Source organism: Notolabrus celidotus, chromosome 8 (genome assembly GCF_009762535.1).
Source record: "Notolabrus celidotus isolate fNotCel1 chromosome 8, fNotCel1.pri, whole genome shotgun sequence".
Lineage (NCBI taxonomy): Eukaryota > Metazoa > Chordata > Actinopteri > Labriformes > Labridae > Notolabrus > Notolabrus celidotus.
Window position 1 is genome coordinate 30909300 of NC_048279.1, and position 22674 is coordinate 30931973.

Sequence of the window (22674 nt, forward strand, 5' to 3'; positions counted from 1 at the left end):
AATCAATTGACCAGTTAGTGTAGCTACAAATTCAGCCAAAGAAGAATAATGATGAATATTTCTAACATGTAGGCACAGCACTTCAAATGAGATGTGCCATTTAAAGGACAAATCCTAAACTCATGACTGAGCTCTGACACAAAAAGATACATTATGTTATGTGAGGGATAATGTATAGTTAAATGGTGGTTAAGAATCAGAATCAGCTTTATTGGCCAGGTATCCTTGAACACACAAGGATACCACAAAATATATTCTGACATGTAAGCACAGCACTTCAAATGAGATGTGCCATTTAAAGGTGACATATGCAAAATGGACTTTTTAATGGTTCTCTACCTGAAATATGTGTCCCTGGCATGTCTAAAAACCCCCCAAGAATGAAAAAAATCCATTCTGCCCCTGTTTTGATTTCTCCACCTTTCTGTAAATGTGTGTGAAACGAGCCGTTCCAGACTTATGTGTTTTTGTTACGTCACAACAATATCCGGTCTGTCACGGAGTCACAACTCAACTTCTCCTCCGTTTTTCATTCCCTGCACATGTGTGCTAACAAGGAGCTTAGGAGGGTGGCATGCTAGTTGTAGGCTGTCTTAATAAACACAGAGGTTGGTTTTACTCCCCACGTCTGCAGATTTGAAGATCTAGTGGATGATTTTTATTTTTCATGGAAAAGTGCTAGCGCTGGTTAGCATAGCTACACAGCTACATGTCGTAGTAGCTGTAGCTGTAGCTGTAGCTGTGTACCAAGACACACGTGGATGATACGTACCAAGATCTAGTGGATGATTTTTATTTGTCATGGATAAGTGCTAGCGCTAATTAGCATAGCCACATAGCTACATGTTCGTAGCTGTGTACCAAGACACACGTCAACATACTGACAAATAAAACAACAAGTAACACAAAATCTGTGACCAATCCTTCAGAAAGGTCCTGCTGCAGACGCCTCTCCGTCAGGATCAGATTCTGGATCAGATTCAGAGGGTTGAAGTAAAGCGGTCTGTAAGCAGTGTGTATATTCAGCCAACATGTAAACATTAGATCAACGGGCTGGAGAGCCGAGGACACATCCACTTCCTGAGGGGGCGTGGTCAGAGAGAAAACAGACTGTTCTGAGGAGGGCTGAAAAAGAGGGCTTTTCAGGCATGCCAAAATCTGATTTCAAATTGTTTTTTTGAGTATAAACTTTAAAGACATGTTTTGGGGACCTCTTAGACCAATATATATTGATGAAAAAAGTGCTGTATGTCACCTTTAAAGGACAAATCCTAAACTCATGACTGAGCTCTGACGCAAAAAGATGCATTATGTTATGTGAGGGATAATGTATAGTTAGCTGGTGGTTAAGAATCAGAATCAGAATCAGAATCAGCTTTATTGGCCAGGTATCCTTGAACACACAAGGAATTTGACTTAGGTAAACCGTGCTCTCTTTGTACAAGGCGTAAGAATAAGGCATACAAATAAAAGTTAAATAAAAATAATAACAATAACATCAGCTATAAATACAAAAGAACAACAAATAGGCATGACTAATATGTACAGACTAAAATAATATGATACAAGTGCAGTGGTGAGTTGCAGAGGTAGTTTTTACATAAAAAAAATTGTATTTAAATAATAAAAAAAATAGAAATATGGAATTCTGCTCGGAGAATTGTTGCATTGTATATTTACATGGAAGGGTCTTGTCCACCCTGAGAGAGTCTTGTCTTGTTATTCTGCTGGTGACTGGTCAGCCATTAACCACCAATCCAAAGTTTAGTGCTCTCCAAATTAACTAACAAATGTAATTAAAATCTCCTCCATGTTGTCTCCTGATGCTATCGTGTGTGAGTAATGTTTTTGTAAGACTGTCAACAGGGAGAGGTGGAATCATAGTCAAAACACTCAACGCTGTTTGGCTTTTGCATTGTCAAGGGGTTTTGACCAATCAGATTCAAGTATTTAACATTTTCAGGTGATTAGTAAGAAAGCTAGGTTATGAGTTATATCATTTCAAGATGCATAACAGAGAAGAGTGTGAAAGAAAAGGCACATGGATAAACCTTACCTGAGAGACCTGGAAACGTGGGACTCAATTTTCCGATCATGTGGCTCCTCCTGGCACTGAGAGAGAGAGAGAGAGAGAGAGAGAGAGAGAGAGGGAGTGACAGAGAGAGAGAGAGAGAGAGAGAGATCTCAGTGCAGATCAATATCCAATGACAGAGAAGGATCATTCTTAAATTCAATTTTCTAAAACAGAATGATTGAGTCATTTAAAGGACTCCAGAACCCTGAATATTTAATTCTGTACCGATAGAGAACAATAACTGCATTACAAGAAAAGCCCTCCACACAGGGGAATGCTCTAGTATTAGAGTGGACTACAACATATGCTTCTCTACAGGCTTATCTGTCCACTGTATGTTTATCTCTCAGAGCCCCAGTACTCAGAATTCAGATTCCCATTCCTCAAAGTCAGTGGACAAGATTGCAGTGAGTCCCTGTCCAATAAAACATTCTTTATGAGTGTCTGCTGCCATGTCACCCAGATTTATCTCTATCTCTATGTGTGGGTGCGTGTGTGTGTGATTCTCTATCATGCATGTCTATCCATCATGTGTTTTCCACTTGAAGGGAAGCTGTCAAGTTTATCATACAACATACAGAGGTTGATTTTGTAGCAGGACATCAGAGAGTAACTTTCCAACATGAATGTTTTGATGCGTGTGAGCAGATAGAGGATGAAATCTGTAGTTCGTGGCTACAATGTTGTTGTTTTTAACTCTTCCTCATATTGCTCATTCGGCCTCTGTATGACGCATACGACTCCAGCTGTATATGTGCAGCCTGGACTCTGTTTACATGCATTAGTGGGCTCTCCATACGCCCACACATATACATTTACCACATGAAGAAACTCACATGGCCTCCTACGTGTTTCCTGCATTTACATCAGAATAAAATCACATGATGATTCCTTTTTAATTGAAATGTTTGGGATAACTTTGTCCTTGCAGGTCAAGTCGCCTTGACCAACTAATACTTCTTTTATTACCTCCTAAATACCATGAGAGGCAGGCACACTCTCCCCCTCTCTCTCTCTCAACCTCTTCAATGCAGGTTGATTCTGTAAATGTCATTGGTGGGAACATTGTAACAAAGTCATCAAGATTAACCGTTTTTAATTAAAAACCTCTCCACCTTGCAGTTTTGAATGTGTGCGTCCTCTCCTCCTGTCTTTTGGTTGTGGGAAGTTAAGCCTAATTCTCTCTCCATAGTTACAGCTCCTATGGGAACAGAGTGTTTACCTTATGCAGAGGTGTTTTTACGGCAAGCTCATGGGAAGTCAGCTCTGAAGTGAACAGTCAGTGCTGTACACACACACACACACACACACACACACACACACACACACACACACACACACACACACACACGGGCCCTTTATCTGAAACATTTCAGTTAAATGTCAAGTCTGTGGCACGCTAACATTTACTGGCAGACATTTACCGAGGAAGGATCTGATGTAATCAGGGATTCAGGGGAGAGAAAACTCGACATCATATTTTACACAACCTTTTTATTTTTACTAATATTTGAACGCTTGTTAAACGTTGAAGTACTTTGGAGCAGAACTCATCAGGTTGTGATAAATTGTCTGGGGAACTACAACAACATGGTGTGTTGTTAACCCTAGAACACTGACGTATCAGTTAGTAACACCATCACTAACATATGGTATATTTTACCCAATAAAAATACTTCACATCAAAATATTTCATAGTACAATACATTGCAACTTGAAGTACTCCTCTTGTATTTCCCAGTATTATAAAACATCTCATAGAACGCAAAAAAAAAGTATCAGGGCAGGACCCTAAAAAATGCTCAAAAATTAGTGAAAAATTAGGGAATCATTAATGATAATTAATAATTAATGATTTTCTTTCTTTAATGGAGCTAGGAACTTTTTCTTTGGGCCCCCCATTCCTGGGACATGTGCCTTTTCCAGTGAAGGCACAGTCTCCCTGGATCACTGATAACTGTGGGAGAGATAGAAAGAAAGGAAAGGCACTTTATTAAATTCTATTTTTTCACTCATGCTATTTTGGACATGCAGATTTTTTTTGGTATATACAAACAAATGCACACACATGCAGTGAACATGTTTCAGAGTGAGGATACTGCCGTCAACCAGCGCACCCCGAGCAGTTGGGGGTTCGGTGCCTTGCTCAAGGGTACCTCGGGAGTGCCCAGGCAAGTGAACTAGCACCTCTCCATATTTGGATTCACTGATAAATCAATTGACAAGTTATTGTGGCTACAAATTCAGCCAAAGAAGAATAATGATGGATATTTCTGACATGTAAGCACAGCACTTGAATGAGATCAATGAGATGTGCCATTTAAAGGACAAATCCTAAACTCATGACTGAGCTCTGACACAAAAAGATACATTATGTTAAGTGAGGGATAATGTATCGTTAGCTGGTGGTTAAGAATCAGAATCAGAATCAGCTTTATTGGCCAGGTATCCTTGAACACACAAGGATACCACAAATGCACACACATGCAGTGAACATGTTTTTAGGGAAATATGTCAGAGTGAGGATACTGCCTTCAACCAGCGCAACCTGAGCAGTTGGGGGTTCGGTGCCTTGCTCAAGGGCACCTCGGCAGTGCCCAGGCAAGTGAACCAGCACCTCTCCAGCCACCAGTCCACTTGCCAAACTCCGTTCATACTGGGACTCGAACTGACGACCCTTCGGTTCCCAAGCCAAGTCCCTATGGGCTACTGCCACCCCCATAGATAGATAGACAAAGAAATTACTCTCAATTACTAATGTCGGGTGAAAATCCCCTGAACATGTGCCTGCTGAAAAAAAACAGGATGGTAGAAGGGAAACCTTGGGTGACATCAGAGAGCAGCATGAAGCTACCCAGGGACCCATGCAACTCAGACAACAGCAGCATAATGAAAAACACCTGATGTTAGTGTTCTTGGTAAAAGCAGTAAGAGCGGCACATTATTCAATATTTGTTTTGTTCTCAATCAAAAGCTGTACCTGTCAAACATTTTTAAATTTGTTCCTCATAAGACAACATCTAAGATACTTTCCTTAAGCCTTTTTTGGCGTCTTGTCCTTCTTGGGTTGTTCGGCTTCAGGGAGATAAGAAACATGAGAGATTGGGGATGACATGCACCAAAAGGCTTAAAGTTGGAGTTGAAGTCGTGGCCAATTCAGCCAGGGTTTGCCTGTGTTTACTAAACTATTGACTAAGCTAAAGCAGCACCCTGGCATCTGTTTCTGGGCCCACGTCTTATGTAATATAAATCTATGAGTTGTGAGCAGATCAGCCAAACAGGGATTTTCTCAGTTGTTTAGTTTTATTTTTTAAGAGGCCTATAGCAGTAGATCATTTAGAATTTTAATTAAAAAAGAAAACCAAGTTTTTATAAAGTCTTAAGTTAAAACAGAAACCACTTTAGATTCAGAATAACCCTGTTTTTTGAAGTCCCTCAATCCCATCTCCTCCTATTTCCCAGATTGATCTTGTGACCTGGTGACAAGGTCCCGGTACTTAAGTGTCTGTTTAAGACCCACAGAAAGAACAAGGGTTGTTTTTGTGTCCAAAAATAATGTATCGGTTTGATTGAGGCAGCAATCGGACATGTTGCTCTTTCGTGTGTAGCTTTTGTTTGCATCTAAACATAAACCAAACCTTTTTATAAGCACCATACAAGTATAAAGATAATGGTACTGTCACTTTGAAACTGTGTTTACGTGACTCACTGTGAGCAGAAATGTATGATTGGGATTGGTCAGCTGCGGTTCAGCCTAAAATGTGAATACATCCAATAGAGACCACATCCTGGGAGATTTAGCTCAGGTGTGAGGCATCAAAATGGAGACCTGCTACACATTACATCATACAAAAAGGAGGGTGTAGTGTAGTGAACATTGAAAAGACAAAAATAAACAGTCACATAGCACTTTTTAATGGGACACATATCATCAGTAGCTGGGTCTTTTATAAATCATAGTTCCCTAGAGTGAAGGCACACCTAAGAAATAACAAAGAGCTGTGGAGGGATATCAGGTAGTAGAGCTGAAGATATTTGTCCGAACCCGAACCCGACCCGGGTCATAACTTCTATCATTTTAAACAGGCTCGGGTCGGGCTTGGGCTTGCGCGGTAAATGAGTGGTCAGATGAATCTGGACTCCCCTCAGCAAGCAGTCGTGCGTCAACGGCACGAGCACTGGCTCGCGCGTAAAGTGATAATACAGGACCTCTATAAGATCGCAGCATTCCTCTGGCCAAAATGTAACCGGCTTAGAATGTTGTCACACTCAGACACGGAGGCTGTACATGCTCATGCCCGCACTCTTCTGCAAGCTGTGCACGGTGATGCAGGTGCACGACAAGATGTGGAGACTTGAGACCCAGAGCTCTCCAGAGACGAGCGTGCTCATCCTCCGGCAAAAAGAGCGACTTTTGAGGAGTGGGAAATGTATAGCGAGCTGACTGGGAAGACGATGAGGTATCTCGCTACATTAAAACGACTGTCATGGAAGAGGAAACTGATGTTTTTGGCTGGTGGAAGATCAACAGACCTATCCAAAACTCGCAAAATTAGCCAGATCAGTAATGAATAATTACTGTACTGGGCTGTAAACAGGTTCAGGCTTTAAAAAAATCTAGGTCATTCGGGTTCGGATGGGTTCGGGCTGAATTCTGTCGGGCTGGGTCGGGTCGGGTCTAACTTTTAAGGCCCGACTACAGCTCTATCAGGTAGGGCCATCATAAACACCAACACCTGACAAAGATTGACCCAAGTTGACCGGTAGTCTTCCCACTAGAGTGTATAAGGGATATTTTTGTGGAGATCCTGAACTTCTAGTTCAGTGAGTAGTTTTTTGTGGACTCCCTGTGCTCCTTGTGAAGAATCAGCCCCTCTAAGTTCAGGGATCCTTTGTAGTGTTACAAAGTGCATCATAATCAGACACACTTTTGTTCTGTGCTTTTCTTCTTCTCAATCCTGTCTGCCTCCACTTTGACTTTCGAGTAAAGACTTTTTAGTAAACACAAACATGCCAAAGCCGTTGTCTAAAAATACTGGAAACTGTTCGGTTGCATAGCAACAAGGATGAAGAAATGATCCTCGAGTGCGGTTAGCTCCTTGTGTTACTCGACATCGACTGCACCTTATGCCTGCTCTCAGCCTGAGGCTTGATGACATCTCCCAGAGGTGTGAAAAGTTATTCTGGCACAAAACATCTCAGAGAACCAAACCAACACACACAGTTTCTACATGGGGAACCTTTTTTACGCTCATCTCGTGTTCTTTATTTCACTCTGACTACTGCTGTGTAGCTAATCTGTTCTTCACCTGTTACAGTAAACTGTGTAGGAGGTGCTTGGCTTGATTTTCTCCTTTGTCTCTTACACTGGTGTATTTCTCTTTCACTGTTGTTCTGAGCGCTTACCTCTTCAGGGTTTAAAATAAAATCAGTACTGCCTTTTCATCTTAAAAATACCTATATCATTTTAGTGTTAAATTTACTGTAAAATATATGACTTAGACTATAGATATAATTAATAATAATAATAATTAATATGATTTGTATAGCGCTTTTCATGATACTCAAAGTCTCTTTACAGAAAAATTAAAATAAAATTAAAATAAAGCAAATAAACGAAACAGAACAGAACAAAGACAGAAGTGGGGCGGGAGTAGAGCTTATGTGTTAGAGGTGGTTTTTAAATGATTGAAGTGAGTCAGAGTTGTGGATGTGTGGAGGGAGAGAGTTCCAGAGAGTTGGAGCAGAGATGGCAAAGGCTCTGTCCCTCAAGGTGCGGTGCTTGGACTTGGTGATAAGGGACAGGAGATTGGCATCTGATGATCTGAGGCGGCGACATGGGGAGTGGCGTTTGAGGTCGGTCAGGTATGAGGGGGCGAGGTTATTAAGGGCTTTGTAGGTGATGAGCAGGATTTTGAAGGGGATTTGGTGCTGTATAGGGAGCTAGTTAAGGTGCTGAAGGATGGGTGTGTCACCAAACTTGTTTTTGCTTTCGGTCCCCAGAGTGCGTCTTGAAATGGTAAAAAAAAAGAGTTTTAGATACGATGCTCCTACAGCCTCGAACCTGCTGCAGGAGAGCCTGGGTCTGAGTGAGCTTTTCTCTTTAAATGTTTTTAAAAACAGACTGAAGGCATTGGAGGAAGATGCATCAGCTTGTAGATGCTTTGACTGATTATTCTGAAATTCATGATATGTTGTCATCTTTTGGAATTCTGTGGTTTGTCTGTAACTTTGTTGGACAGGCTGCTGCTGATCTTGGCCTGGACACACTTTTAAAAGAGATTCTTAATCTCAATGTGGTTTTCCTGGTTGAATAAAATTAAAATAGATAAAAAATGTGAGCTCTGGAGCGGGAGTGGGTGAGTAACCGGGCAGCTGAGTTCTGGACATGGTGTGGCTGTAAAAAATACTCATTGAACCTGAATGTGTTAAGTTATTAGTGACTTTAGAGCAACAGACTGGCTCTTAACACAATATTTAGTCCATAAGGAAGGATTCTATATATGATGTAGGCACTGTTTGCATATTGTCACCAAATCTGGAGGTAATGTGCATTTTTTCCCCATTGTTTGACAGTTTTAATAAGAGTAAAGTTAAAGGTTGAGAACAAGAGAAAAAAGAGAGGCTGGTGAAAAATGACCACCAAAGCTGACCTCTTTTGCATGCATTGTGTCATTTATAAGGATAGTGATACACACACAGCTAGAAATAAAATATATTCAAATTAAAATCTCGTGTCATATCACACAAGAGAGTTAAAAAATGAGAGCACCAGCAAAATCCTGTTTTTGTCACTGAGGAGACGGAAAGGCTGTGCAGAGTTTCCGTCTGCATTAGTGTTACTACTCCTGCTGAATTTAATTCTTCACATACTGAAGAGCTCCTCTCCGGTTTGTGTGTGTCCTCAGATATCTTTGTGAGGAAGAATCCACATAGTTGGCAACATCATTCCTCTGTTCAGGAAAAATCCCAAAATGGCTCTCTGCTTTTGTTGCCCCGTACGCCTTACAAGCAGAGCCGGGCTGAATGAAGTTTTGTGGGTTGGGAGTGTATCTCATAGCCGGGCTTACTAACTCACTCACTTTTTTATTTATTTCCTTAATAAGCCTGTTAGCAACGGGTGTTGTCACAGACCATTGCCGGGGCTTAGCAGGGGGGAATATTAGAGTTTTGTTGATTCGGCTGGTGGCTTTCAGAGTGAGGGGATTGGAATTTTCCCCTTTTTATGAGTAGTTCATGCAGGTTCTTCCAGCCACACTGCCCTCTGTAAACCATAGTTTCCACGGCATCAGCTTTAGCTTCTTCTCAGTCCTTTTTCCATTCCAACAACAACACATCTATTTAAATATAAACCAGTCCATTAAAATCAGTCCCACATTTCTTTTTTGTCTCATTGTGTACACGATCTTCATAGTTCTTTATCCCTGATATTTGTCTTCGTCCATTTCAGTCTGTTCCAAACTGATCTTAGTGTTTGACCAATCTCAGCTGACTTTCCTTTTAAAAATAAACAAATAATCAAGTTAAATCTGCATATGTTCTCTCTATTTTTGGAGTGAGCTCTCTATGGCCTTTAACACTCCACAACTTCTGCACACCAGGTAGCTTCTTCGTCAATCAGACCTTTCTATCTGACATTTACGTGTCATCCACAGAGACTAGGTTATTGGCGTCCATTGTCTGTAGGTTACATGATATTCCTGAATAGTTGATGTCATTTCAGATTCAGCGCAGCCATTACAAGGAAAGGTCACTCATCTCAACAGCTCCGCTTCAATAATAACCACAGGGCGTCCTTTTGGTTACACAGACTGCAGCGATGTTAAAAGGATCCCATCAAATGACAGAAGGATATAAAAGGAGAAGCGTCACTGAAACACCAGCAGAGAGATCACACGTGAACACATGCCAGTTACGTTCTGTGATTGCAAATGTAGAAGAGCTATTTCTAAATCTAGTGATGATCTGTTCTTTTAAAAAAAACTTAAAGCTGTCTGTGGAAAAGCAACAAATTATAATATAATCATTCACACATACACAGAAAAGGTCATTTTTCATTTAAAGCTTTGTGGGAGCAAAAATTAGTCAAAAGTTGAAACATTTCATAATGACACAAACAAAAGCTGCTGCTGCTATAGTCTCAGGGTTGTATTTTTCTCATCAGACAAAATGTGTCAGTGGGAGGATTTGTGAAAGACTATCAAAGCAATCTGATAAGAGCTTATAGTGTCAGCTCTAGACATTGATCTAATTGTTTCCTATCTCTAATCAAGGTTTTCATCAATGTTGTATTTGATTTATCAAGTGCAAAGGTTGTGTGACAACTTCTGTGTAGACACATTTAGATTAATATATATAGTTTATTTGATAGGGAAAATGCAGATAACAGTAGTAAAACTTCTGCCTGTTACAAACAGCTGCAGTAACTGATGCTTTGCATATAGAGATTTTAGCTATTGCTAGTTTCCAACTCCTGTCCCTAGTTAGGCTTTTAGTAAGATAAAGGATGACAGAAAGATATCAAGAGTATGTAGAATAACTTACATACAATAGCAATTGTGGAAAAAATAAAAGAAGACCAGAGGGTGATTATTAACAGCATGGTTACAACAAGCTATTAAAGTTCATTATAGAAAAGTTAAAAAAATGCTCACATCTCTAATTTTGCTTTAGCCACGCTTTAAAACTCTTGTTAAAAATATTTACATCCTGTGTTCATTTTATTTGCATTGCTTGTTTGTTCCACATTTGAGAACCTTTTATAGAAAAAGCCAACTGACCCAGGGAGCTCTTACAGTGTGAGATTTTACAATTGCCACTAGTTGTGCCCCGGTGTTCTCAATGCTATTTTGCCGGGTGACAGATTTGCATAAAATTTCTTGTGCTTAATTTTGTAAGCATTTAAAAATGATCAAAACTGAGCAGATTATACTGCTTCAGTATGTGGAAGCAATGCCATCTCCATGGTTTTGTATCCATTATCTTTAAGGCTTGGTTATAAAGAGGTGCAACAGGTTTGGGAACCCTGGCTTTATTAGTTATGTAGAAAAACAAACATTTCCTAAAATCAGTTGTTTTTGTATTATGCTTGAGTGTATCTCAAGTATCATATTGTTTCTTATAGCATAAAAAGACATAAACTCTGTCCTGTACTTTACAAAAGCTGATAAAAATGTGTTAAAATACAGATAACAGCTTAGTTCAAGGCAGACAAAGGTTCTCTGTTGCTTTCAGGACACGTGTTCACAGCACAAAGAGATACTGCAAAAACAGGTCAACAAACAGAAACAAATCTTAAGAAAGAGAAGGAGTTGTATAAAAATAAATGAACACAGACCAGTGTCTTGTGTGTAGCCATGATGCTATCATATAAACAAATCTGCACCATAAAATGTCTCTTCATGGATTAGTCTGCATTAGTGAACTCTGTCTGATCCAGCTTGATGCACTCAAGTTTATGTGTTGCAAAGTAATTTGATCTCAGTGCTTTCAATCCTGTCAGCTGCTTTATAATTGAAGTGAAAACCAAGCATCACTGAACGGCATGTGATGCTGACAGACATGGAGGTAAAGGACATTGTGTATGTTTAACCAATATCAAAGGTTGTCTGCTACAGACGGTCACTGCACAGATGGACGCGTGTGTTTATTGTGTCAAGACCGAACACTTTTGTGAAATCAATTAATCCGTGGCATTAATCACCTTTATTCTTCATGGATGCTCAGAGAGGCTGCTGGGAGGATTACTTATCACAGCTCGCAGTTTGTTTGCTGTGATACTTTGCTCCTGTATGTCTTTAATTAACTAATGGGATACAAGGCCTCATGCTACAGAATACATTACCTTTGATTTTATACTAAGACACACAGCCTGTGTCCATTTAGTCCAGAAACTCCTTCTTCTGGAGGAGTCTTACCCTGTCTTGGTGTTGGGTCTTTGTTAATAATATAACATAGAGTATGGTTTAGAGCTGTTCTGGTTGTAAAAGCATCTTGAGATAATGTTTGTTGTGATTTGGCGCGATACAAATAAAGATTGATTGATTGATTGATACTTCCCATGTGTGGTTTTGCAGGACTGCACAAAGCTATTATTAACCACACAGTGCTAAAGTGAAGGGAGTGATCTAAAAGCTGTGAGGAAGCACCTTGAAAGTGTCAGGCAGACTCTAAAAAAGCCTGAGGGGGCATCTTCCATTTGCTTGTTTTGTTGACCAACAGTCCAAACCCGATGAAAATGAAATACAAAACATCTGTAAATCTTTTTTAAGTTGTAAGAGACTTAAATTGATTATTCTAGAACTGGAAAATATTTGATTTTATTGCTGAGATTTCTCACAATTGAAATATTAGAAAGAAAGAAAGGTACTTTATTAATCCCCAGGGGGGAAATTCAATTTTTTCACTCATGCTATATTTGGACATGCTACACATACAGTTTTTTTGGTATATACATACAAATACACACACATGCAGTGAACATGCTTAGGGAGAGATGTCAGAGTGAGGATACTGCCGTCAACCAGCGCACCCGAGCAGTTGGGGGTTCGGTGCCTTGCTCAAGGGCACCTCGGCAGTGCCCAGGCAAGTGAACCAGCACCTCTCCAGCCACCAGTCCACTTGCCAAACTTCATCCATGCTGGGACTCGAACCGGCGACCCTTCGCCCCAAGCCAAATCCCTATGGACTGAGCTACTGCCGCCCCATACAAGAAATACCTACTAAGTGACTGACATTCCAGTTGTCCTGAATCCAAGTTTTTCAGTACACTGCAAAAACAGTTTTTTGTCTTACTGCTAGTAAAAAAAAGTCGAATCAGACACAATCTAAACCACATTCACTGTACAAATCCAGATTAGCATCACATGTCAAGATATTACAGACCAAAAAATGGACCTGAATGATTTGATATGAATAAATAAAATCTGCTAATGGGGTAAGAAAGATGTATTTGTTAAGTTTTGTTGAATTAAGATGTTATTCTTATTGCAAGAAACTTGGAAAGTAATTTTTCTCACTCTCCTGGCCTTTTTTTTAACTCATAGGCACCAATTCAGGTCTTATTTGGGGCTTGTAATATCTCAAAATAGGATCCATATCTAGACTTGTCTGGTGAATGTGGCTTCCATTAAGTTTTATAAGCTATTCTTTACTAGAAATAAGACAAAAAGAGCTTGTTTTTGAGTTTTTTACAGTGCAACTAAACAATTATTTACCAAACTGACACTACTTTAGCTTCAGCTGTTTGCATTGATTCAGCAGGGATTGTAAACTGCTCTCTCTGCATAATGCACATACATTACTGCAAATGTGTATGTAAATGTGTGAGACAATTTATGCAAATGTAAATGTATAGCAGGTGCTAGCTTTTAGAGCTTCTCAGCTCTGAACCAAATCCAGGTAGAGGTCTTTACTGCAGATTTAATGAAGCTTCGCAGGGAGCCAAAGATAAAGCAGAACCTGGCAAAATGAATTTTTCATCACTTTCACACGGAGGGAGTCGCCTGCTCAGAGGAGTCCTGCAGTTCTTTATCTAAGTTTGGTTGCTATGCTTTCAGAACAGCAGAAGTAAAGTTATTTTGATGGTCATGAACAGTGGGGGTTTCACGGGTTAGCTCAAGTTTATGGACCAGAACTTTGTTAGTGGCTAAAATAAATAAATGTGCAAATAAACCTGTCTTCTGTATGGGGTTAAAAATACAGAGCAGTTTTTGGCTCTGTATGTTTATTTTTAAGTTGTTTCTACCAGCCAGTTGTGAATCAGGGCTTGTAAATAGAGCATGAACTCAGCCAGCCCGTATATTGAGATGTCTCCTGTGATTTTGACGGCAGGGAGTCGAAAGAGAAAAGATTCCACTCCAGGTAACCTTAGCTTTGCATTTGCATGCATTTGTCTCCTCTTTTTTCCCTTAATTTGCTTCTGTGGTCTTAATCCAGGGCAGGAAAATACATGAAATATCATAATCTATTCAGCTAGGACTGTAGTTTTGCCCTCATTGATTTGTTATACTTGAAACTGTCTCCACATTTCAAAAGACAGGGTTTTGTTTCCATCAATGGTTCAAAATATGCAAGAACACAGTTCACAGAGATAAGTACTGACCCCTGCTTTTACTTTCAAAACTATTAAAAAACACAGGATTGTATTTGTATTTAAATTATGACTATAATAACTGTCTGCAGTCTTTTGAGGCTTCAGTTCAGATTTGGAGGAAGACAAACTCACATTTTAATGTGATGCTCAGTGTGAAATATAAGTCTGGTCATCCTGAGTTCATTTTGGTTGTAATTGATCCCAATGGGAGCCGGTTTTCACATTGATGAAAATAATTTGAATGTCCATAGAAACTAATAAACCTTTACTGTCCCACTCTGCTTCAGAATCTCGCTTCTCAACTCAGTGCAGCTCAACAAACTTCTCAAAACTAAGCAAGTGTTTTTGTCTTATTTGTAGTAAAAATAAAATAAGAATGTCTTAATTTCAGGAAATGTGTGAAGTACATTTTTCTCACCCTCCTAGCAGATTTTTTACTCATTATAAACAATTCAGGTCTTATTTGTGGTGTTTAATATCTTGAAATGGTGAATTTGGCTTATCATATGGGTAAATATAATTATAATAAGACATTTTTTACTAAAAATAAGACAAAAAACTTGCTTAGTTTTGAGTCTTTTCAGTGTAAGAGAGGTCAAAGGTCACTTCATCCTGATAATTATACTTACAGGCCTTAAACTTGATAAGTGCCAGCGAGAGAGGAGAGAGGAGAGAGTTAAAGTGGGAGGGAGACTCGTATCGAGTGGACAGGGATTAGTCGCCTCTCAGTAGAAAAGCAGGTTATTCAATCCAGACCTTTCGACGTGCTGCTTTTCTCTTCTCACCTCTCTTACTTCTCTCTCTGTTACCCCCTGTCTTTGATCCTTCTCTGTGCTCTCTTTTACTTTCCCCTACTTTATATTTATGCCTCCACTGCGGCTTCTTTCATTCTTTATGACTTCTCTTTGCTGCGACGACTTCATTCATCCATTCGTTCTGGAAATCAGAGTTTGGATGGTCAAACATTTCTCATAGGAGACGAATAACTTCTTCACTCGAGTAAAACCTGCTGATTTCTTCAGTTTTCGTAGGTAATTTCAGAGCAGAATTCATTCATAATTCCTTGATTATATCACACGTAAACACTCCGGCTACTGCATCCTCCTTTCTCAGCTTCAGTCTCTCTGGGCTGACAACCGCTTCTTCTATTAGTTCAATAATTTAACCCAATTTGAAATGTCAAACGTTTCATACATCATGCTTTGATTGCTTCAGGCAGCGCGCCTTCAGGGGAACTGTGGTTTATTAAATAGGTTGTGATTCAAAGTGAAAGTGAGCACAAGAAGATGTGCAAACCTCCTGAAAGCAACTCACTCCAACCTGCTCCTCATGACTCTTCTTGAGGAGGGTGAGTGTAAACTGAACATTTGTTTGTCCTGGGTAATTTCTCATACAAAGCCAGCTCTAATTTGTATGTAATTCAAAAGAGATTGGGTTTAGGCGAAGAAGGTATATTTACAAATTGTAAAAAAAGCGAGAAATTATGCAGAATATGATTTTTCCTACAATGAACCAAACAACCCCGACACTGTTGCCCCAATGTAAAACTTTACTCACCATGCTGACATTCTGGAAGCAAAACAATGACTACTATGTCAAAGCCGGCTCCTTATGTGACATATCACATACCCCTTGGGCAGATACATAGCTTTCTACACGTTAAAATGGTCCTTTTCTGTCTGTTAAATGGCAGCCATCAAGCCGCCCTTCAGAAGCTTGATATATCCTCATTTTACAGACACTTTCAGTCGCTGTTTAGTTTGTCTTTTCTTCTTTTTTGAGCTGCTGATGGATGGCACACACACACCACATCTGAAAACTTCAAACCCTGTCCTGTCCTTCCGGCTGCCACATTTGCATTGATGTCAACCCTGCTTTGTTTCTATTGGAGACACAGCAAATGCAGAGAAGCCCCCTTATATCAAAGGCAGATTAAAGGAGCAACATCCCCGCCTTCAACAGCCTCTCTGGGCGGCTGTTGGACTAGTGTGACTTCATTTCTCTCTTCTGAAGCTGTTATTGTGTTTTATACCAAAATAAGATATCAGCTAATATTTTGACAATTACTGCTTTATTCATAAATAGGTTAGATCTTGTTTCTCATCATAGCAGTTCATGTCAGGAACAAACAGGACAATTTAACACACACCTTCCCCCTAAGGTCAGAGGCTTCTTGTAAACAAAAGGCCAGAAGAAGAAGTGGTAGTGATAGCTTTGCTCTTGATCTACTTTGGTTTCTCTTAAAGACAGATTATTTTACACCTCATAAGAACCACACAATGGTGACAGATGACCGACATCCTTGGTTGGAGGAACTCACCTACAGGCTGGAAAACTACTGTGGTGATCTGACCTGTGAAACAGAATTATATTTCCAAACTTTGTGGGAAAACTATGGCATGAGAAGTGGATCAGAAAGCTGTTCTTTGACTGTAAGAATCGTAAAAAGTGCCCTCAAGCAAGGCACTTGAGTTGCACCTGCTCTAGTTCTTCAACAACTAGTGAAAGCCTGTGGCTGTCAGGCGGGTCAAATGTAAAACTATACAAGTGAGAGTCTGACTGACAATATAAGACGGTCTCTCAGTCAAATCATCAAGCATTAGTAAATGTTTCAATAAAGGCAATCAGACATGACAGCTTCACAAGATAAGCTCCTCTCTTCCTAAACAGCCATAATAATTAGGTGAAGTATAAGCCTGGAGCCCTCTCACAGTACAAATCTCATGCTTTAAATAATAGGCAGGGATCATACTTGTATTAAATTAAAACAATTCTTGCCAACCGTTCATCTGTGGGATATTTCTTTACTTCAGAAATAAAGCAAACACTGCATTGCAGGTGAAGGAGGGAAAGCCCTTGTGTCGTTAGCATCCTATTTTTGGAAATCAGCTTTGAGAGGACTTGCTGTCTCTGTCATCATTGTATAAATCACAAGCAGAGCTGCTTCAGGTGTGGATAAGAGGAGCTTAGAAACATACAGAATTTGATCAGAGGTAGGTCTCTGGTTTTAAGGGAGGTCGACTATTGATATGTTAAAGAAGCGTTCAAACTACGGGCACTTACCTTCTGAAACAGTCACATTTGTCACTGACTGATGCTCATGTTGACTTCTCCATTTGTGCAAACAATGTGTAGTTAAAGGTAGTTCAGATTTTGGCAGAAAACTTCTTATTTGTCTGTTATGGACTCAAAACTGTGATGAGTTTTTCTCACCTTCTGCTGAATCTATGCTGGGATTGACTCTACCCCCCCCCCTACTTCGGTTTTCCAAATCAAAGTCCAACAGTGCAGGATGTTTGATTATTTTTTAGTCTGAAAGTTGAAGTCATCAATTTGCAATACATCTATCTGTCTCAGCATGTTTGTCTGCTTTTTATAGGCTTGATATTTTAATTTGCATTAATGTTGTAAACAAACATTTTGCTCATTCCTTGTTTGCAAGAAAACCTCGACCTGGTCACAAACATCCTTGTATAACAGCTAAGCAGCAGCAGCTGAAAATTCATTTTTAAAATCATCTGAGGGAAGATGTAGTCAGTGCAGTAACAAAATCTTGATTAATATTTGATCAGCACTGCCCAGTTTAAAACTTTTATCTGAGTCTCATGAGTCTGCTGCTTCGTGCTGGATGGACTTATTTGAATAAATCCATTATATCCATATCCATAATGCACCGTGCAGCTGGATCACATGCTCTGTAAAAACGTTCTTGTAATTTCAACCAGGTATAAAAAAGAATCTGCTTTGTTTCATGGCTCTCTGAAACAGTCAGGTCACAGTTTTCAGTTTAACTCCAGAAGTTACCAGAATATCAACACCGTACACAGAATCCTAACACGCTGTCAGTCTGTAAATAAATAAAATAACAGTTCCTCACCCTGTCAGTCTGCTCGGGTCTAAACCCCAGAGGGGAGAATAAGGGATGAAGGGACACTGCAGTGTCAGAGTTTGGCTCTGGATTCCCTGACACCATCTTGTCAAACACGTCAACATCATGCTCCAGTTTGACAGCAATAATTTATCACATTAACTATGTACTGTAGTTTCTTGCTGTAGGCTAAGGGATGTTTTCACACCGACATCTTTATATAAATTTAAATTAGGGTGTAAAATGAGGCCATAAGCTGTAGGCTCCTCATGAAAGAGTTTGTCTTTATCAGAAATAAACACGGACTGGGGAAGCTATTTGTTTCTTTTCCATCCTGAAGCTAATAACAGGAAATTTGAGTTGTGCTTAGTTTGGGTTTTACTTGGGTTTTTTACTGTATGTGTATCTTTCGGTGCAGTCTTTTGTGATTAAGGTTCATATGATTACTTACAAAATGAACTCTTCATGGTGTGTTTGTTTTCTGTGTTTCATTGCAGATCTTATCGTCAGACTGGCAAAGGACAAGTTTGGAGCCATTCAGACAGAATACCAAAAGGTAAACTTTAAGTTGATGTTTGTTCTCAGATCAATTGCTTTGCTGTGTCCATTCCCTCGCCTTATTGCATGTGTATTTCTTCTGATTTGATCAGCAATCTTTGATATAAATTACAGGGGGAAAAATTACCTCCAAGATGAGCCTGGAGTCCCTGATTTCTCTAGAGCGAGGTGCCGAGCTTTACCAAGCAGGAGCAAGGCCATCTTTTAGCAGAAACCTCAGAAGATAATGATAACTGCTCCAGGCACAACCTGTGAATTAGAAGAGAGATACATCATTTGAGGTTTTATAAGGAACAACTTTGGCAATCAAAGACACTGTTCTGCTCTTTGACAGTCCCTGAGATCTAAAGGGGATTCAGTGAAAGTTCACTCCGTACCTTCCTCTCAATTACCGGAGAACTTGCCGTCTTTGTGTGGTGTTACAATATGCAGCTACGTGGATATGCATGCCAGTTTTGGATTCTTTGATTTCTCTTTTTGTTATTCTATTTCATCCACATGTTTTTGTTCTGTTGCTTTGCTCTTTCTTTGACGCTGCGTTGCCTTTGTCTTCTGCATGCCCTCTTCATCTGATCTGCTCTGGCCTCCCTCAGCCAGAGAATATAGTGCTGACACTTCAGGTAAAGTCTGCACACTGGATCTAACCGTGCAAACCACCCCCCTGTCCCTTCATGCTCCTGTCCTGGGTCACCAGGGCTGCACAACTCTGGCTCAAATCTAAAACTTTACGAAAGTACTACAATTTTTTCTGCATTATGACATTTCACTCATTGGAATTCATGAGTAGTTGTGCAGCCTTGTGACTTTCACCCAGTCGTTCCATTCAGCTGTACTCCCTGTCTTATACGAGACTTATCCTTTAGTTATTCATGGAGGAGCAACAATGCTGACTGGATTATCAGAGAAGACTTTTAATAGTCAGGGAGACATTTATACATTACACAGAACACTGCCTGAGTTTCCTCAGTATGAGTCTGTAAAAGAGTAATGTTGTTTTTCATACTTAACTGCTGAGGATTTGAGCTTTTAACCCAAACAATTCAAAGCTGTATAAAAAAAAGATACCAAAGTTATACGTGAAAGTCTAATATCTACAATCTCTCCTTGGATTTACCTAATTATCCCAACTGGACCGCCACATGGAGCTTTATGATAAAGCAGTGATGTAGCATGTGTTCACCTACTGTATGAATAAACTAGATAGTTAAACTGAGAGGAGCTTCGAGACCAGTGGTCGGCCACCTCTGATATCCAACCAAACCACAGCAAGGATGAGTGACAGATGAATAAACTCACTCTCACACACACACATACACACACTTGATCTTTTGCATGCTGACATTTGCAGAACTCTTCTTACTACTTTAAATCGCCACTCACTGACCTGCACCACTGACACACATTTTGCAGCGCTGCCAGAGCTTCAGAGCGTTTCATAGTAAACATCAGTCTTTAAAAGAGCTTCAAACAGCTCTCTCAAGACATAAACAAAAGAAAACATCTCCATGTGTATGTCCTCGTGCTCTCGAATAAGTCAAATAAACCAGAAAAGGCTGATTTTCCTCCTGAATGTTGGTTCTACTATCACAAATTAAAACATACTCAAGCAACCAATGCTTACAGATTATATAACTGCTCTTAATTATTTGCTTGGTTGAGGAAAATCAGTTCATTCTCATTAAAAAGGTTCATTACACCCTGGGTTGGGAAGAAACTTTAAGTGTCTTTGGAAATGTTAATGATCAATTACCCATAAAATTTTTTTTTTCCAATTATAAGAAAAGTAGCAAATTTGTTTATGCCCCTAAATCATACATCTTTATTTACACAAAAACAAAAAGTATATAACTGACAGTGCTGCATAGCTACAGAACATATAGAGGCGAGGTCTACAAAGAGTCATACAGAGTAAGGCTCAAACTATTAAATGTTGTATTGCTGCAACAAGAGAAAAGGATAGAAAAGGACTGTATTGGTTGCAATATGTTACCTATTGTTAATGTAGTCCAAAAGTCGAGCTTCGTCTTTGTTTCCATGAAGTAGTTCATTAGAGGTATCTCTGATTTGCCGAGCCCCCACGTCAAATTGAAAGTGTTGTTTGGCATCGACCTTGATTGTGTCTACTGCCAAATCAATTCATGAAGCTCACTCAAAGAGGAATCAATCAGTATTCATAGGACAGTGAAGTAAATAATCATCTTGATAGGAGACTGTTGTCTTACTCATAGAATAAAATAGAATGTACTTTATTAATCCCCAAAGGGAAATTCAGTATCCTAATCAGTGATTTCCCTCTCTGTTTCATCCAGTGGATTCTTAATAGTCAAGATGAGATCTAATTATTTTTTGTTTGTATTTTGAACTCAAGTTATTACTTCTTCTCTTCTGAAAACCATACATTTGCAATTTTAATATTAAGTTCTCCTGCAGATCCAAAGCAGCGTCAAATCCAATTGACTATCAAGCAGCCAAAGTCACAACAAAGACTGAAATAGGAAGCACAAAAATACAAAAACATGATGTTAATTCATTCACAGTTGCTTGTATAACTGAGACATTTAGCTAATAGACTATGAGCATCTTGCTGCACGACACTTTATGCCTCATGGCTGCCTTGATTAAATCTGATTAAACTTAAAAAAACGCCCATCTTCGCCGCTCAGACATGCCGCCACCTCATCACCCAATTTGTTCTGATTGGAAGGTCACCTCCTTCTTTTGGGCTCTTGCCAAGACAAAGCTCAAATCTTAAAATAGGCAGAGCTCCAAGCCCTTCAAGAGTGGTGTTGGGGAAAAAATGAAACATTACTGACCTTTTTTCTGAAAAAATTCACCCAATAACAAACACGGCCCCGCAGCAGAATGACAATGCAAGCGTTCAGATTTGCACAATGTCCTCAACAACTGGGCTGACATTGGTGCCTTTTGAAGTCACGGGGCCACACGCACACATGGTCAGTCTACCTCTCTTTTTTCCTCTATTTCTTAGCCTGGCTCCATCTTCAAAACTCTCAAGTTTCCATGTTTTTATCCCTGAAGGTCAGAAAGAGTATAACTTGCCAAATTTTTCATTCTTCATCTTGTAAAGTATGTTTTTTGAAACAGCCAGGAGCTTTAAGAAGTTGGATTATACTCAAAGCCTGGAGATTTAGAAGTTTGCACAGACATTCTCAAGTGAATCAGGGGAAGAATACTCCTCCTTTAAGTTCAGAAGCCATCCTTTGCGCCCTGCATGTTAAAAAAGCAAAAGCCGCAGGTCCCTGAAGAAGCCAGGGTCATTGACTTATGAGGCTGATTAAGATTAGTGCGAATCAGCTGGGAGAGCAGTCCATCCATTAAGAAGCGGTGATAGCGGTCCTGCTTTGATCCTCTCATAACGAGGAGCTATTGAACATTATTGTGACAAGTTACATACGGTGTGGGAATTAACAATCCCCTTTTCAATTTTGACAATTTCCCAATCCTGTGCTGAGCATGCTTTAGATGGCAGCAGATTAACTAGGAGCACTTTGATACATGACAAGAGGAGGTGGGAACTCTACAAAGAAGCTTACAACAGCAGAAATTCAACTCCTGCAATATACCAGGCAAAATGTATAAGAGATCATGTCGAGTCTCCATGAATACATCTAATTATCAATCAACATCCAGGGTGATTTATTCATCTGAGGACGGATGGTTGAACTAAATCTTATTTATAAAAGGTTTATAACACAACAGTCAGCATTCCTCTGCTCAATCCTATGCTAACTATTTATATCCACACATTTTAACCCTACTGGTCTTTAATATAATGCACTAGCTTTCTAACCTCACTCCACCCCCTATTAACCGTTTAACACCTGAACTATTCACCCCAATTTCCTCATTAGTCTAACAATAATCTATTTACTGCAAGTACTATCTGTCCTATCATATAAAGCCATGTGACAATTACATTGGCTGTTTTCGAAATCGCCTATACTAGTAATATGTACTGATTTGGCCAAAAGTCAGTATGTAGTATGTGAACAACAGCAAAATCTGCAGTATGCCTAAACTACCCGGATGTCATGATTCGGGAACATTTCTCAGTATGCC

The 22674-nt window shown here is 39.6% G+C and overlaps 1 protein-coding gene across 1 annotated transcript in view; it reads left to right on the forward strand.

Moving 5' to 3' along the window:
- The window catches only part of prom1a (prominin 1a), a 99039-nt gene that overhangs the window by 24836 nt on the left and 51529 nt on the right, over window positions 1-22674 (forward strand). The window contains exon 3 of the mRNA XM_034690692.1: window positions 18534-18592. Coding sequence (XP_034546583.1) covers window positions 18534-18592 — 59 coding nt within the window. The remainder of the gene's footprint in view (window positions 1-18533; window positions 18593-22674) is intronic.